This window comes from Schistocerca cancellata, chromosome 3, assembly GCF_023864275.1.
Source record: "Schistocerca cancellata isolate TAMUIC-IGC-003103 chromosome 3, iqSchCanc2.1, whole genome shotgun sequence".
NCBI lineage: Eukaryota > Metazoa > Arthropoda > Insecta > Orthoptera > Acrididae > Schistocerca > Schistocerca cancellata.
This window is the reverse complement of record NC_064628.1, coordinates 40,462,024-40,480,655: the sequence shown is the minus strand read 5'-3', so window position 1 is coordinate 40,480,655 and position 18,632 is coordinate 40,462,024. Positions and strand designations below refer to the sequence as shown.

Genomic DNA, 18,632 nt, shown 5'->3' with positions numbered 1-18,632 from the left:
TTGATTGACTGCTCTCCTGTACTCAGATTTAGCAGTCTTGATAATCTGCTTAGAATTTACATCTAAAACAAGGAGTTGCATGTCATGATCTGATAGTCCATTTATTACAGGTTTTATGATATGATTTTCTTCCTTTGATTTGTCTATAAAAATGTTATCAATGGCTGTCCTTGAGGATTTAGTGATCCTAGTTGGAAAGTTTACATTATGAGTTAGATTGAAAGACATTACTAACTGCAGTAAATGTTTACTGGAAGTTGCATTAGAAAATCTGTATTAAAGTCACCAGCAATCAAAATCTCTTTGTTTCTTCCTGTTAAATAACCCATAAGAGCTTCTAGATGATTTATGAATAGATTATAATTTCTTGCAGGTGCTCCGTTGATAGTTACTATTATATAAGATCTGTTATGGAACTCTACTTCTGTTGCACATGCTTCTAGATGCTGCTCTGAACAGAATTTATTGATGTCAATGTTCTTGAATTTATGGCAGTTTTTAATAAATTTGGCAACTCCTCCTCCATCCATATCTGCTCTGCAGAAGTAGGTAGCTAGCTTAAATCCTGAAATGTCTGACATGTGGTTTAGCAGATTTTAAACAGTGGCTTCCAAGTCGTAATTCCCATTGTAATATTTGGCCAGTACAGTGTGTAAAGCTGCAACGTAATGTCTGCCTCCTTCACAGCAAACAACGTCTTCCCACTGGCCCTCGTAATAACATTGCCACTTCTGCTTGGTTGACAAACAGCTGCTTCACACTGTAGAATTATGTCTAGCAATAATTTCTCGTCCATCTGAGCCATTTGACAATGATTGTGCTCCTTTTAATCACCACACAATTCAGTACGAGGGCATCGCACATGCTACTTCACAACCCTTCCGACTCACAAACAGACCTGTTCTGGAACTTTCTGTCGCAACATTCCTCCCCTTACCCTTCCACGGGTAAGTCCCTTTAGATTGAAACTTAAGCCTTTATTCGTTGCAGCTGTAATTAAAAAGGTTCATAATACTTTCAAAACTAACATTTACTTAACAATATATAGAGATTAATAGGAAAAACCATTATTTACAGCTATACATTTTGGAGACAGTTACAGATTATTGGTTGCGTACTTCGCAGTCTGGTGGCAGCACCTTACATCGGCGAGCTGCCGTACTTTACCCTGCTGCCGTTAGATGGCATACACGTCCTCAGGGCTAGAGATGGGTCGAACTCGTTCATTCCCGTGAACTACTTCATTCATTTCACTCTTTGCCGTGAAGCGTTCAAATGAAGTAGTTCATTCATGAAGTACGGAAGCCTGGCGAAGTTGCCCAGTTCGCCGCTCAGCCGCGGCTACGCTCGCTTCGCTTCGCTCGTACAATAAAGCTCGTAATACTTCATAATTTTACCAACAGATGGCCGAACTATGCAGTAACGTGCATGCAACGTTTTAAGCTCTTACAGCGTTTGAGTTAACTTAGATAGAGCATGGTCGAAGGGGACAAAGGAAAGATAAACAGAGAAGCCTGTCACACATAAAGAAGGTATTACATTTAATCTTGCTCGTCATTTTCTCATGAAGCGCCCAAAAAAGTCTTTATCTACCAAGTGAAACATTATTTGTTGTATTCATGGACTGGAAACTAGGGCTACAAACGAAATGCAGTCCAATTTTATGTTTATTTTAAAATTTAATCCAAAATAGAACGAGTATGTTTACCACTGTCACAAAGTCTATATACCTACGTTAAGTAATTATTCGGAAGTAGATTTTATTTTTGTTGAGAATAATAATCCTCCAGATTCAAAACGTAAACTGTCATCTTTAGTCATTGGTACGATTTCGGGTAAAATCCCTCTTTCAGTGTTATTAACAAACCTTTTATTTTCATGTTGGCTGTGCGTGCTCACATAGCCAGCCTCTTCGTTTGTATCTTTAATATTCATTTGTCTGCAAGCGCTGCCAACGGTAGGCTACCTGTAGACGCGAAGTTTAACTGCACAAATAGTCGCGGGTAATGATGTCAGCACTGTAGGAAGCAGCTGACGCTGCCTTCCCCTCGCCCCTCACCTCCGCAACCACTGCTAAACCTATCGTTCCCCATTCGTCGACAGGCAGTAGAGGGAGGACTGAAGCGAAGGGAGGATGAGTGACGTGGCGACGATGTAGTGGGAGAGGGAGAGGGGAAGAGAGTGAGTGAACTAGAAAAATGTGTGGAGTGTGCCATCTGTGGAGAGTTTGAAGTACCAGTTCATTGCAATTGAGTGGTTAGTTCACACTTCACTGGACTGAAGCGTTCATTTGAACGACTCATTCACGAGCTCCCCATCACTACTCAGGGCTCTATCATCTCACTGCTTGCATTGTACAGGTTTTTACAACTGCCCTGCTGTTTGTCGTATTTTTCCTAAGTTATGACAGAGAATAACGAAATAACTTCTACGAAATGAAATAGAAGAATTCCTACCCTGTGTGACGTATACTGGTGTCGTTACAGAGTCTACACAATGTACAAGAGCTGGAGCTTCAAGAAGGGGTTCCTCATACTGTGGATGAAATTCCGTCAGCTAGTACTAGGAGAACTTCTAGAAGGGAAGGCCTTGTTCAAGTGACGGCTAGAAAATCTTCTATATCCATCTCACTTTCGATGTGTGTAAGGATAGAATGAGGTAAATTTTCAGCCAAGAATAACTTTCTGCCTACGATGTTGCTCGCTATGGAGTCCTTGCGTAAAAAGTTCTCTGTTTGCTCCCTGCGTCAAATTCGAATAAAATTCCAAATTTTCGATGATTAGCTCCATCATCGTCGTCAGGGGCTAAAAATGACTGTCGTGAACTGGTGACGTTTCTTCTTTTGTACCCACAGGAAAGCATGTCATTAGCTGCATTACGTCACGCTGTCTACAGCGGAATGGTCCTCCACATCCATAGATTTTGTTTCCGCTCGGTTTCCAGCGTTGCCTGCAGCGCCATCTCTCACGCCAGGCGATAAACTGCGAGAAGTCTTCCTCTCTGCCTTATCTTCATCAAAAACACGCTTCCATGCATTGCTAAGTGCATAGCCGGAGTCTCTATTGATGTCATTTTCACAAAGACTACGCCGGCCAGAGTGGCCGAGCGGTTAAACGCGCTACAGTCTGGAACCGCACGACCGCTACGGTCGCAGGTTCGAATCCTGCCTCGGGCATGGATGTGTGTGATGTCCTTAGGTTAGTTAGGTTTAAGTAGTTCTAAGTTCTAGGGGATTTATGACCACAGCAGTTGAGTCCCATAGTGCTCAGAGCCATTTGAACCATTGAACGACAAACACTACCTTCAACTGCTTCCCTCATCACAGAGTGCCAATAGCTTAAATACAGTAATATGGATAAATCAGAGGTGGCAGACCACAACCTGTTAAATAAGCAGATTTTGTCTGAACAAGCAAGAATACGTCTCGACCTATTGGGACTCTGGTGAAAAAGTTCCATATCTAACATCTGACTGTGGTTTAGTAACAATCCGATTAGGTGCCGGGCTCGATTGCCAGTCCAATACAAAAGTTTTCGTCACGTCATTTCAAGTTTTAAACAAGTGCACACTTTGTCGCTTGTGAATGAAGCTATATTTAATATCTTTCGTAGTTAATGAATAAGGACTGTAGTAGTTGAATGAGAGTTCAAGTCCAGTACAAGAATTTCGTCATTTAGTTTCAATTTGAGACCTGTTAGTGAGATTCCCTACGTCTCTTTATGCTTAGTCAGCAAAGGCGATCGGTACTGATTAAGACTCTCGGTCAGCCACGAAGGTTTTGCTTCGTTACCATTGGCAGTAGGTACTGGGTTTGAATCCATATGCAGATCAAAACTGTTCGGTATCTCATTTAAAGTTCAGACATGTGTGTAGCTAACTGCTGATGAACCCTTTTCATCTACTTCTACATGTATACTGTGCAAATCACACTTAAGGGGCTGCAAGAGGGTTCAGCGAACCACCTTCACAATAATTCTCTGTTATTCCAATCTCGAACAGCGAGTGGAAAAAACGAACACCAAAATTTTTCCGTGCGAACTCTGATTCCCCATATTTTATTCCGACGATCGTTTCTCCCTATGTAGGTCGGTGTCTACAAAATATTTTCGCGTTCGGAGGAGAAACTAGATTATTGAAATTTCGTGAGAAGATTCCGCCGCAACTAAAAATGCCTTCGTTTCAATTATGTCCATCCCAAATCCTGTATCATGTCAGTTACACCATCTCCCCTATTTCTCGATAATGCAAAACGTTCTTGTACTTTCTGAATGTACTCCATTAATCCTATCTGGTAAGTACCAGATAATCCGAAAGATAACGGTCAAGCGTATTGTAGGCAGTCTCTTTAGCAGATGTGTTGCATCTTCTAAGCGTTCTGCTGGTAAAACGCAATCATTAGTTTATCTTCCCCAAAACATTTCCTATGTGTTCCTTCCATTTTAAGTTGTTCTTAATTGTAATTCCTAGATATTTAGTTGAATTTACGGCCTTTAGATTTGGCTGGTTTATCTTGTACCCGATGTCTAAAGTATTCGTTTTAGCACTCCTGTGGATGACCCCATACTTTTCATTATTTAGAGTCAACTGCCAATTTTCGCACCCTGCAGATATCTTTTCTAAATTGCTTTGCAATTTGTTTTGATATTCTGATTTTATTAGACGATAAACGACGGCATCATCTGCAAACAACGTAAGACGGGTGCTCAGATTGTCTCCTAAATCGTTTATATAGATAAGGAACAGCAGACGGCCTGTAACACTACCCTTTAGATATTTCATATCACTTTGCACTAGATAATAAGGGCATTAGGCGACAGTCGAAATGCACATAGATCCACCTGCTCATGAACACCTTAGATATTTTATTTCACTCTGTGCTAGATAATAAGGGCATTAGGTGACAATAGAGCTGCACATACGTTAATGGGAAAAATAATTAATACAGCGTAATGACATTCGAGAATATATTGGTCTAGGTAACATATTTAAGAGATTAACATTGCAAGAGCACAGGTTAAGGTAGGCGCCAGATAAGCCGATGTGAAATTTTGGTGCATTAATAATCAGTGTAACCGCCAGAATGTTGAATTCAAGCATGGAAACGTGCATGAATTATGTCGCACAGGTGCTGGATGTCAGTTTACGGTATGGAGTTTCAGGCTTGTTGCACTAGGTCGGTCAATACTGGTTATGGATGGCAATGGAGTAGTTGTTTGATGATGTCTACTACACTACTGGCCATTAAAATTGCTACACCACGAAGATGACGTGCTACAGACGCGAAATTTAACCTACAGGAAGAAGATGCTGTCATATGCAAATGATTACCTTTTCAGAGCATTCACACAAGGTTGGTGCCGGTGGCGACACCTACAACGTCCTGACATGAGGAACGTTTCCAACCGATTTCTCATACACAAACAGCAGTTGACCGGCGTTGCCTCGTGAAATGTTGTTGTAATGCCTCGTATATGGAGCAGAAATGCGTACCATCACGTTTCCGACTTTGATAAATGTCGGATTGTAACCTATCGCGATTGCAATTTAACGTATCGCGATATTGCTGCTGACGTTGGTCGAGATCCAATGACAGTTAGCAGAATATGGAATCGGTGGGTTCAGAACTGTAATACGGAACGCCGTGCTGGATCCCAACGGCCTCGTTTCACTAGCAGTCGAGATGACAGCCATCTTATCCGCATGGCTGTAGCGGATCGTGCAGCCAAGTCTCGATCCCTGAGTCAACAGATGAGGACGTTTGCAAGACAACAACCATCTGCACGAACAGTTCGACGACGTTTGCAGCAGCATGGACTATCAGCTCGGAAACTATGGTTGCGGTTACCCTTGACGCTGCATCACAGACTGGAGCGCCTGTGATGGTGTACTCAACGACGAACCTGGGTACACGAATGGCAAAACGTCGTTTTGTCGGATGAATCCAGGTTCTGTTTACAGCATCATGATGATCGCATCCGTGTTTGGCGACATCGCGGTGAATGCACATTGGAAGCGTGTATTCCTCATCGCCATACTGGCGTATCACCTGGCGTGATGGTATGGGGTGCCTTGGTTACCCGTCTCGGTCACCTCTTGTTCGCATTGACCGCACTTTGAACAGTGCACGTTACATTTAAGATGTGTTACGACCCGTGGCTGTACCCTTCATTCGATCGCTGCGAAACCCTACATTTCAGCAGGATAATGCACGACCGCATGTTGCAGGTCCTGTACGGGACTTTGTGGATACAGGAAATGTTCGACTGCTGCCCTGGCTAGCACATTCTCCAGATCTCTCAACAACTGAAAACGTCTGGTCAATGGTGGCCGAGCAACTGGCTCGTCACAATACGCCAATCACTACTCTTGATGAACTGTGGTATCGTGTTGAAGCTGCATGGGTAGCTATAGCTGTACCAGTACACGCTATCCAAGCTCTGTTTGACTCAGTGCCCAGGCGTATCAAGGCCGTTATTACAGCCAGAGGTGGTTGTCCTGGGTACTGATTTCTCAGGATCTATGCACCCAAATTGGGTGAAAATGTAATCACATGTCAGTTCTAGTATAATATATTTGTCCAACGAATACCCGTTTATCATCTGCTTTTCTTCTTGATGTAGCAATTTTAATGGCCAGTAGTGTATGTTCTCGTCTGGAGACGTATCTCGTGATCGAGGTGGAGGAGACAACATTTTGACACTCCTCGGGCTTCCATCCGGGTAGCTGCGTCGAAAATCCGCAACGTTTCGATGAGAGTCACTCTCATCATCTTCCCCAGAAGATGATGAAAATGATACTCATCGAAATGTCGCGGATTTTCGAAGCAGCTACCCGGATGGAAGCCCGTGAAGATTTCGTCAGCAGTGTACACCGGGAAGGCTATTGACATATTTTGACACTCTATAGAGTATCTTGGGTTACAACAGCGGTATGTGGCGATCGTTATACTGTTGGAATACACCCCCTAGAGTGAAATTTCCTGGAAGATTAAAACTGTGTGCCAGACCGAGATTCGAACTCGGGACCTTTGCCTTTCGCGGGAAAGTGCTCTACCATCTGAGCTACCCAAGCACGGCTCACGACCCGTCCTCACAATTTTACTTTCGCCAGTACCTCGTCTCCTCCCTTCCAAGCTTCATAGTAGTTCTGCTGCGAACCTTGCAGTACTAGCACTGCTGGAATAAACCATATCGCGGAGAATATGTGTCGATAAATCGTTTTCTTCGAGGTAATTCATAACGTTCGAACACAGTATATGTTCCAAAACCCTAATGCAGATAGACGTTAGTGATATGGGCCTGTAATTCCGCGGGATACTCCTATTTCTCTCTTTCGGTATCGGTGTGACTTGAGCAATTCTCCCGTCTTTAGGCGTGGATCTTTCTGTGAGCGAGCCGTTGAATATAATTGCTAAATCGGGAGCTGTTATATCAGCATCCTCTGAAAGGAACCTGACTGTTACACAATCTGGATCAGAGGTCACGTTTTGATCTTGATCCAGTCATAGCTCCTAATGATGTTTCTCCATCTGCAGCGGTCCTTAATACTTGCTGGTCTGTAGCCCCTAATGATATAGCCAGTGTGCTTCTCACTTCAATTTCTACCCCATATTTCTTGTATTTTAATAGTAATTTAGATTAGCTTTAGATATATTATTTCTTGGAGTGTAAACCACATACCACATTTCCTGATTGCGGAATATGGAATATCAGCTACCTCTCTAAACTGAGCATTGATCACATTGAAACATAGTACAGTGAGGAGACAAAGGTCATGGGATAGTGATACACACATACACAGACGGAGGTAGTATCGCATTCACAAGGTATTAAAGGACAGTACGTTGCATAGCTTTCATTCGTACTCAGATGATTCATGTGTAAAGGTTTCCGACGTGATTCTGGCCGCAGGACGGGAATTAACAGATTTTTAACGTGGAATGATATCTGGAGGTAGAAGTATGAGCCATTTCATTTGGGGAATAGTTAGCGAATTCAATATTCCGGGACCCACAGAGTAAAGAGCGTGGCGAGAACACCGCATTTAGGCATTACCTCTCACGAGAGACAATGCTGTGACGGCGCTTGCATAGAGTGGTCAGTGCTGACAGACAAGCAACACTATGTGCAATAACTGGGACATACGACGAATGTATCCGTTTTGGCAGTGTGGTGAAATTTGGTGTTAATGGGCTGTGGAATCAGACGACCAATGCTAGTACCTTAGCTAGCAGCACAATATCATCTGTGGTGCATGTCCTGGGCTTGTGACAATATCAGTTTAGCCTGGACGACCGGAAAACCGTGGCCAGGTCAGGTGAGTCCCGATTTCAGTTCGTAACAGCTGATGGTAGGGTTCGAGTGCGGGGCGTACCCCATGAAGTCATGGAACCAAGTTGTCAGCAATGCAGCGTGCAAGCTGGAAGTAACTCCATAATGGTGTGAGACGTTTTCACATGGAATGGATCGGGTCCTCTGGTCCAAGTGAACCGATCGTTACGCGGAAATGGATACGTTCCCTTACTTGGAGGCCTTGTGTGTCCAAACAACAATGAAATTTTTGTGGATGACAATGGACCATGTCACTGGACCACAATCGTTTGCGATTAGTTTGAAGAACATTCTGGACGGTTCTAAAGAATGATTTGAGCACCCAGACCGCTCAACGTGAATCTTGTCGAACATTTATAGGATTTAATCGACAGGTCAGTTCGTGCAGAAACTCCTATACCAGCAACACGTCCGCAATTGAAGATGGATATAGAGCCAGCAAGGCTCAGCATTTCTGCAGGGGACTTCCAACGACTTGTGTCCTTGGCACGTTGAGTCATTGCACTACACAGAGGAAACGGAGGTTCAACAGGATATTGGGAGGCATCCGATGACTCGTGTATGTTCAGGGGTATCTACCAGGCCACATTTCTGCGTCGATGTTTTTGTTTCAGAGCCCACGCATCCACTGTGCTGTGTTTCCCACATTCGGCAAAATCCATTCATTTGAATGAGTAAAAATTTTTCTCGGTGTACATGCCGCATCAAATCAGGATAAATCTCCGAGCTTTCGACCACTACCTCCATGGTCGTCGTCAGGGCTAAAACTGACTGTCGTGAACTAGCGAGGTTCCCACTTTTATATGCAAATGACGGCTTCTTATTGGCTGGAATACGCGCCATATCGCTGACGTATTCCAGCCAATAAGAAGCCGTCATTTGCATATAAAAGTGGGAACCTCGCTAGTTCACGACAGTCAGTTTTAGCCCTGACGACGACCATGGAGGTAGTGGTCGAAAGCTCGGAGATTTATCCTGATTTGACGCGGCATGTACACCGAGAAATTTTTACTCAGGAAATACGTCGCGAAAGACTTCGTAGCCACATTCATTTGAATGTTTATTGTCGATGAATTTCTGGCTAGGAAATCTCGTACTCTTTATTGTTCCCTCTGCCAAACCACGACAATTTTCGACATATGGTACTTCTACGTTTTTGGGGCGAAAAAGGGCTACGGGTGCTCAATGTCCCCTTCATTCTGAACAGCCTAGAGCTTGATAGGTCTGACTGTTGCAGGAGTCGCTGCGGCTGTTCCCGACGATCCCCAACATGCCACACCTGGTGACCGAGGACACGCCGCTGTGCGAAGGCCGGCACGTGGCACCGCGTGGCTGCTGCGTCGTGGTGTCGTTCCTGCTGATGCACCGCCGGCCAGACCTGTTCCCCGAGCCCGACCTGTTCGACCCCGGCCGCTTCCTGCCCGGAGGCAGCGCCAGCAGCAGGCAGCCGGGCAGCTACCTGCCGTTCGGCACAGGACCTCGCAAGTGCGTGGGCTCGCGCTTCGCCGACCTGGAGATGCGGGTTGCGCTGGCTGCAGTGCTGCGCAGGTTCCGCATCCGACCCGGCTCCACCAGGGAGCAGCTGGAGCAGATTCCTTACTCCGTCACAGCACACCCACTCACCGGCTATCGAGTCTCTTGTGTTCTGCGGGATAACGTAGCGGTATCTTCGTGGCAGGACACGTGTGGCCTAAAATTCTCACATCATCATGAGGAATCGCGAAAGACGTAACACTTTTAATTTATGAATACTTCTCAATATCGAACCCATTATTACAGCAAGTTATAGTACACAGAGTCAGTCAGCAACAAAGCTGAGACAATGTCCAACTATAGTCAACAGTGTGAGTGTATAACTTGAAATGTTCATCGATAACGACACACTATGCTAAACCTCGTAGCTAGTATGTTAACTGAGATCTTGAAACAGGTATGTCTCGTGGCTGCTTTGATGTGGCCCACCACAAATTCCTCTACTGCACTAACGTCTCCATCTCAGAGTAGTACTTCCACCCAATGTCCACAGCTACTGCTGGATGTATTGCAATCTCTGACTTCCCCTGCGGCTCTTACCCCCTACAGCTTCCTCTATTACTATGGAGGTTTGCCCCTGATGTCATAACACATGCTCCATCGTCCTGCCCCTTCTTCTTATCAATGTCTTTGATATGCTCCTTTCTTTTCCGATTCTGTTCTGTGGAGAACCTCCTCATTCCTTTCCTTATCAGTCCACCTACATTTCAATGTTCTTCTGTAGCACTATACCGGGTGATCAAAAAGTCAGTATAAATTTGAAAACTGAATAAATCACGGAATAATGTAGATAGAGAGAGACAAACTAACACACATGCTTGGAATGACATGGGGTTTTATTAGAACCACTAAAATACAAAAGACCAAAAAATACCCGACAGATGGCGCTTCATCTGATCAGAATAGCAATAATTAGAATAACAAAGGAAGACAAAGCAAAGATGATGTTCTTTACAGGAAATGCTCAATATGTCCACCATCATTCCTCAACAATAGCTGTAGTCCAGGAATAATGTTGTGAACAGCACTGTAAAGCATGTCCGGAGTTATGGTGAGGCATTGGCGTCGGATGTTGTCTTTCAGCATCCCTAAAGATGTCGGTCGATCACGATACACTTGCGACTTCGGCCAACAACCCCAAAGCCAACAATCGCACAGACTGAGGTCTGGGGACCTGGGAGGCCAAGCATGACGAAAGTGGCGGCTGAGCACACGATCATCACCAAACGACGCGCGCAAGAGATCTTTCACGCGTCTAGCAATATGGGGTGGAGCGCCATCCTGCATAAACATCGTACGTTCCGGCAGGTGTTTACCAGCCAGGCTGGGGATGATGCGATTCTGTAACATATCGGCGTACCTCTCACTCGTCACGGTATCAGTTACAAAACCAGAATCACGCATTTCCGCGAAGAAAAAAGGCCCGATAACGGTAGATGTGGTAAATCCAACCCATACCGTGTGTTTCTCGTCGTGCAATGGAGTTTCCACAACAGTTTAGGATTTTCGGTAGCCCAAATTCTGCAGTTGTGGGCGTTGACAGACCCTAGGAGCGTGAAATGATCTTCGTCGGTCCACAACACGTTTCTCAACCATTTGTCATCTTCCGCCATCTTTTGTAACTCCCACACCACAAATGCCCTCCGCTTCACTAAATCGACAGGTAACAGTTCTTGATGCCAATGGATTTTGTACGGATAGTATCGGAGCGTGCGCCTAAGTGCCAACCAAACAGTAGTGTATGGAATGCCGGTGCGACGTGCGACTGCACGAGCGCTGACTTTCCTGTGCATAGACGAACCCGCTACAGTCTCCATTTCTTCCTGAACTGTCTCAGCAGCATTACGTCTTGTGCTCGGTCGGCCACTACGGGGTTAGCGTCTAAACAACCCGTGGCTTCGAACTTCGAAACCATTCTCGCCACAGCTGCATTTGTCAACGGACCTTTACCCGTTCGAATCCCCTTCCTATGGCGATATGATCGTGACGCTGAACTAGCACATTCCCCATTCTGATAATACAGCTTCACTAAAAGCGCCTTTTCAGGTAACGTCAACATGCTGCGACTGCTGGCGCATCTGATTCTTTCTCTCATTACAGCTCCTTTTACACACGACTGTCATGCGAAGTCACTGACGTCTTGCTGTCCAGCGCCATCTGTCGGACATTTTGTGAACTTTTGTATTTTTTTTTTTTTTGTTCTAATAAAACCCCATGTCATTTCAAGCATGTGTGTCAATTTTTACCCCTCTATCTACATTATTCCATGGCTTATTAAGTTTTCAAATTTATACTGACTTTTGATCACCCGGTATTTCAGACGCTTCGATTGTCTTCTACTCCAATTTTTGCAGTGACCATGATTCATTCCCACACAGTGATTTGCTTCAAACATATATTCTCATAAATTTCTTCCTCAAATTAAGGCGTATGTTTGATGCCAGTAGACTCCCCTTGGCCAGAAATGAGCTCTTAGCCCATGCTAGTCTGCTTTTCATGTCCTGCTTGCCTTGTCTATCACAGGTTATTTTCCTTCCAAAGTTTCAGATTTCCTTATCGTCGTCTACTTTGGGATCACCAATTTTCACGGTATGTTGCTTGCTATTCAAGTTTCTGCCACATCCTATCACCTTTGTATTTTTCCAGGTTAGCTCAATGCATATTCTGTACTCACTATACTGTTCATTCCATCCCACAGATCCTGTCATTCTTCCTCATTTTCACTGAGGACAGCAATGTCAATGTTACCAGCGAATCTTATCATTGAAATCCTTTCACTCTGAATTTTAATCACACTCTTGAAAGTTCCTTTTATTTCTGCCATTACTTCTTCCAATTGAGGCGAAAGACGGCATCCCTGACTTACACCCTTTTCAATCCGAGTACTTCGTTTCTGCCTACAAATCTGATTGTTTTTTGTTAGTTCTTGTACATACTGTATATTACCCGTCTTTCCCTATAGCGTAGGCCCTACTACTACTTTTATCAGAATTTCGAACAGCTTTCACCATTTTACATTGTCGAACGTTTTTTCTATGTCGACAACTCCTATGAACGTGCGTTGATTTTCGTCAACCTTGCTTCCATTATCAAGTTCAAAATCAGAACTGCCTCTCTGGTGCCTTCAACTTTGATAAAACCAAACTGACTGTAGTCTAACCGATTCACAATTTTATTTTCCATCATTAATGTCAGCAGCCTGGATGCATGAGCTGTTAAGCTGATTGTGTGATAGTTTTCACTATCTTCGGAATTGTGTTGATGACATTTTTCCGAAAGTATGGCCGACTCTGTGGTCGAGAGGTTCTAGGTGCTTCAGTCCGGAGCCGCGCTGCTGCTACGGTCGCAGGTTCGAATCCTGCCTCGGGCATGGATGTGTGTGATGTCCTTACGTTAGTTAAGTTAAAGTACTTCTAAGTCTAGGGGACTGATGACCTCTGATGTTAAGTTCCATAGTGCTTAGAGCCATTTGAACCATTTGAACCGAAAGTATGATGGTAAGTCGTCATGTTCATACATTCAATTTCAATGGTCGATTGGTTGTTGATTCTCACAACGATTTTAGAAACTCCAATGGAATTTTATCCATCCCTACTGCCTTATTTGACCTCATATCTTGTTGCGCTCTTTTCATTTACGACTCTGTTATCAGATACCCTTATGTCTTCCATATCGACTCCAGTTTCTTTTTCTATCATGTGATTCAGTCTTTCATTGTTCTCTTTTCACCTATCTGCTCTCTCTTGCCCGTTTAACAGAATACTGGCATAGCGCTCTTAACGCCACCACCCTTGCTTTTCATTTTACCGAAGTTTCTTTTGACTTATCTATATGCTGAGTCAGTGCTCGTGACGATCATTTCTTTTTCGATTTTTTCACATCTTTCCTGCAGCCATTTCATCTTGGCTGCCCTGCACTTCCTATTCATTTCTAAGGGATTTATATTACTGCATTCCTGTCTTTCCATGAACATTTTTGTACTTCCTTCTTTCATCGATCAGTTGAAGTATTTCGTGTGTTGCCCAAGGTTTCTTTGCGGCCACCTTTCTTCTACCTACATTTGACTGTCGCACATCTGCCCTTTTCAGAGATGTCTACTCCTCTTCAACAAGACTGCTTATTCTGGTATACCTTAACGCACTATCCACATCCTTAGAAAACTTCAGACGCATCCCATCATTCCTCAGTCTTGAGTATCACACGTCCTTCCACACTCATTCATCCGAACGAGTCTCTTAAACTTCAGTCTGCTTTTCATCATTACTAAATTGGGATCTGAGTCTATATCTGCACTTAGCTAAGCGCTACAATTCAAAATCTGATTGCGGAATCTCTGTCTGACCATGAAGTAATCTAGCTGGAACCTTTCTTTGTCTCCAGGTCTTTTCAAGTACACCTCCTCCTCTTGTGATTCTTGAACAGAATATTTGGTATAACGATCTGAAATTTATTGCAGAACTCAATCAGTCCTTCTCCTCTCTCATTCCAACTTCCAAGCCCGTATTCATACGTAACCCTTTCTTCCATCTTGTCCGTGATGACTATTAGATTTTCATCATATACATAGGGAATTACACGTCCAGTATTCTCATGTACCTACTCTTTCTCTCCATCTGCTGCTTGAGACGATGGCATGCGTACCTGAACTATTCATGTCCGTGTTACGACTGGTAGAATGTTATCCTGTCGTTGGTTATTCCATATTTTTCTCATAGTCACCTTCCCCTTGGCAGTCCCCTCCCGGAGATCCGAATGGGAGACTAATCTGGAACCTTTTGCCAAAGGAGGAATATTGTGACAGTGTTTCAATTACAGGACACATTCTTCGCCAACATAGAGCAGCCTGATATTACATGGTCCTTGGTCTCTGCACTCATTCTTCCTCTTTTAAGCCACATGTGCGTATGATCTTTGCAGTCTTTCAGATCTCCGGAAGGATTGGTTACTCACTACGCAGAGACTTATGCCTCCACGTTTGCTTTAATTTATTGTGGGTATCCTATTAAATGCCATATTTACAGAAGTTGGCCGATATTTGTAACTTCTACATTCTGTAACCGCTTTCTTGTACAACTGTTAGCCTGCTAAAAATTTCCATTCTTCCATTTGCCATCTCAGACTGTATTAATGACGTGTTGACGGATCACTCACACGGTGGGTCAAATATCTGCCTAATCCAACAACTTCATTATAAAAATGTTCAGATTTGTGTGAAATCTTATGGGACTTAACTGCTAGGTCATCAGTCCCTAAGCTTACACACTACTTAACCTAAATTATCCTAAGGACAAACACACATACCCATGCCCGAGGGAGAACTCGAACCTCCGCCGGGACCAGCCGCACAGTCCACGACTGCAGCGCCTTAGACTGCTCGGCTAATCCCACGCCGCAACTTCGTTATAGTCCGCTTCTTCTGTTAGTCTCAGACATCACTCTCTTTCCTTCATGTATTGTCTGTCGACGACAGAATAATGTGAGAAATGAACTGAACTTCATAGGCAAGAAAGCCCGAATCCGCTTCCACGGTATAAACACCTCTGACCTTCTCGCAGCTCGTAGCTATTGACCCGGCGTGACAGCCCGCCACCCCTGGCGATGTTTACACCAAATTATCAGGCTCTGGCTAATTTTCCTTTCAGGTTGTCCTGCGAAAATTGACAAACCTTATATCACTGACTCGCCTTTTCGAGAGCTTTCGAAAGCTGTAGAAAGAAAGTACATAATTCCATTCCGTTACATTCAATATCTTTGTTGATACTATAGCTAATCTATAGGATTACCTAACATTGAAATTACGTCCCCTCTTCGTATTATCGTTCGACGAAAATCTCCTTTAGACATCTTGAACCCATCGTTTTCAACCGTTACGAGTTGGTGGCTGCGTTTAACAACTACGTTGTTTCCGTGGCTCTTCTATAGGATACCTTGTAAAAACTGAAATAATTAATAAAAACGTTACGAATAAAATACTACTCACCTTAACAGGACACTGACTTTCTTCTTGTTACACAACTTGGCACCAAATGAGATATAGCTTCGCTCATTTCCTTACCCACACAAAGTATTGACCTGTACTTGGTTTTAATGGCAGCCACTGCTGAAAACCTACTCTCGCAGAGAAAGGAGGTTGTAAAAGGAATTAATACATTCAGTTCTTCTTTGCTCAAATCTGGAAACCCTTTTCTTACTGAATACCAAAATTTTGGCAATGTCATTGATGAAAACTTCACTCTTAGTGAATTGTCTGATGAAAGTTTTATCAACGCTTCCTCGTCTTAAGTATTGAACTCAAAAGGAGAATCAGTAGTGAAGAGATTCTGAACCGACTGAAACCTACAACATTTTTCAGGAAAGCATTTTTGTAAATGAACATGTAGTTCAAATAAATGTCCTGCAATTATAGAAAAAATATCTGCAGTAAAGCCATGTCATAGTCGCTTATAAAATGCCACAAACATAGAAAGTAGTCCATTTCTCCTCCGCCGTTACTATTTCTCTTGTAAAGAAGAAGCTTTTTTTGAGAGGCTACACTCCGTCAATAAGATGAATGAAACGAGTTTTACTTCCATTCAGACACTTATTCAGTGAGTTTAACTTCTCGATTATATAAAACAGAAGTATGCGACCTTAAATGGAAACTTAGTGTCTAGAAAACAGCGCTGATCCGATTTTATTCTTCAGACTTCTCGTTTAAGATCAAACAATGCGTGATAGCACTTTTCACCTAGAAAGACAGCAGCAACAAAATGAGAGAAATGTTTGTTCAGCCACCATATCGTCACATACTCATCCGAAATATTTAGATTTCTGAGTAGGAGATTTAATAACGTTCACCGTATTTTTGAAAGTTTGCGGTAGTTGATTAAGGTCAACACTCAAATGTTCCGAAGGAAGGGCTCCTTTATGGATAATGCAATGGACCTACGTAATATCAGGAGCTTTGCCGCGAATAAGTGCTTTCTGATTTTTTTTTTTTTTGTTTCCTTATAAAAACATTTTTCTTCATTTCGTTACTTATTTCCTCAACAAATCGCAAGTAGAAAATTAAATTAGCATCTCTGTTGCTATGAATGGCCTCATCAAGCTGCAAACCAAAATCCCTCCCTCCATTTTTTTTTTATTTTCTCATGAGGGTATGTTCCTAATTCCTGAATTCGACAACCAGTTAAAGTGTCAGACAAAGGAATGTCCAAAAGTTGTTTTGCCATAGACTCTCCAAGCATTATGGACTCCATGTCAATAGCACACGACGCAGTTAGTTATACTGCAAAACTATGCGCTTTCTTACATCTTGCTACTCTGTAATCTACGTTGTAGGGCGCTAGAAGTGGTTTATTCGAGATTTTCGCCCCCTAATAAATGATTTTTGTTCCTCCATTTCATTCACTTTTCTAAAAAATTATTCTTTTGATTTGATTGCGTCATTCCCATGGACACTTCCTAATGACATTTTAAGAAAAAGTACTTTCAAACACGGAAAACTGTGGACGCTCTTCGTTCTTCACAACAGTGTACGTGAAACCAAAATCTAAGCAGGTATCATCGTATTTTCTATACTTTTGTTTCCCGTCTTCATTACCACGTTCCTTCTTGTTCTCAGCAAGTTCTCACCTTTCCAGGCACTTGACAAATTTAAGAATTTTTGCATAGTTTACTGCCTTTATCAAAATTGTAACAAAGTCGCAATATATCAAAAACAATCACTGCTGGCAATAAGCGTGACGCGCTTACACAGACAAGCCAACGTCTTAAGTGGAATTCCTCCTGGGCCACACAGGTTGAGACGAGAAATGAAATTTTCCCACGACTGTCGTCTTTGCCACTAACCACGAAACAAACGACTGCGCCCCAGACTGTCATTCATGGCGCATCAGGGCGCTGCGGCGCACAGGTTGAACACCACTGTCTTGAACTATTCACACAATAAAATAAATTTTACATCTTACGAAATTCATCCAGTGCTTCAGCAGCACTTTAACTTCGTTTAATCTTATTCCAGATTCTAACTGTGCGTGAGTAAGAATGAATAATGACGTTAACTCTAGTTTTTCAAATAAGCAGTATGGTTGATGTGACATACTACTACTTTAGTTACCTTTACTTTTATCCCATAACGTAATATCGTAACATTGGAAAGTCTGTAGTGACAAACACATCAGGTTCGCTATGTCAGCATACGGCAATCATATGGGCTCAGACATTCATGCAAGACGACGCGTAACCTCTCTGTCACAGCGATGTCTGCCAAATACACAGCACATGTGTGTCAGAAACAAATTCAACCGCGTAAAAAGACTGTTATCAACCTGAAAAAGATAGCACGCCATCGAAACGTGTACTGTTGTTTAAAATTAAAGTGACTGAAGGACTATACCAGCAATGTTTCAAACGATATGCTGTCATAGTTAACTAAAATGTTAATTACCTATTTATTACATGCTGATAAATATACTGTAACATATTGTACAACGAAATTATGAAAATTAATGGAGAGATTGAATTAAGATTAAATTGGTTTTGTAATCACGTTCTGTATTATTGAAAAAAATGACTAAAAATCCTGTTCAGTTAATAATACACATCTCAAGGCGTTAAGGAATCATCATTTTGGTAACGGAGGGAAGTGTGTCTTTGTGGAGGGAGAGTGGGAGGGGGGGGGGAGGTAGAGATTGTGGAAGGGAACCAAGACTTCACTACAGTCAGCAGTTTCAAATGGATGTACACTGACGGGAAAAAGTCGCAATACCAAAAAGCAATTAATGTAGA

At 42.9% G+C, this 18,632-nt stretch overlaps 1 protein-coding gene across 1 annotated transcript in view; it reads left to right on the top strand.

Annotated features, from left to right (window-relative positions):
• LOC126176070 (cytochrome P450 4C1-like) overlaps window positions 1-18,632 on the top strand; it is a 133,959-nt gene that overhangs the window by 34,697 nt on the left and 80,630 nt on the right. The window contains exon 4 of the mRNA XM_049923204.1: window positions 9,568-10,013. Within this exon, the coding sequence (XP_049779161.1) occupies window positions 9,568-10,013 (446 nt within the window). The remainder of the gene's footprint in view (window positions 1-9,567; window positions 10,014-18,632) is intronic.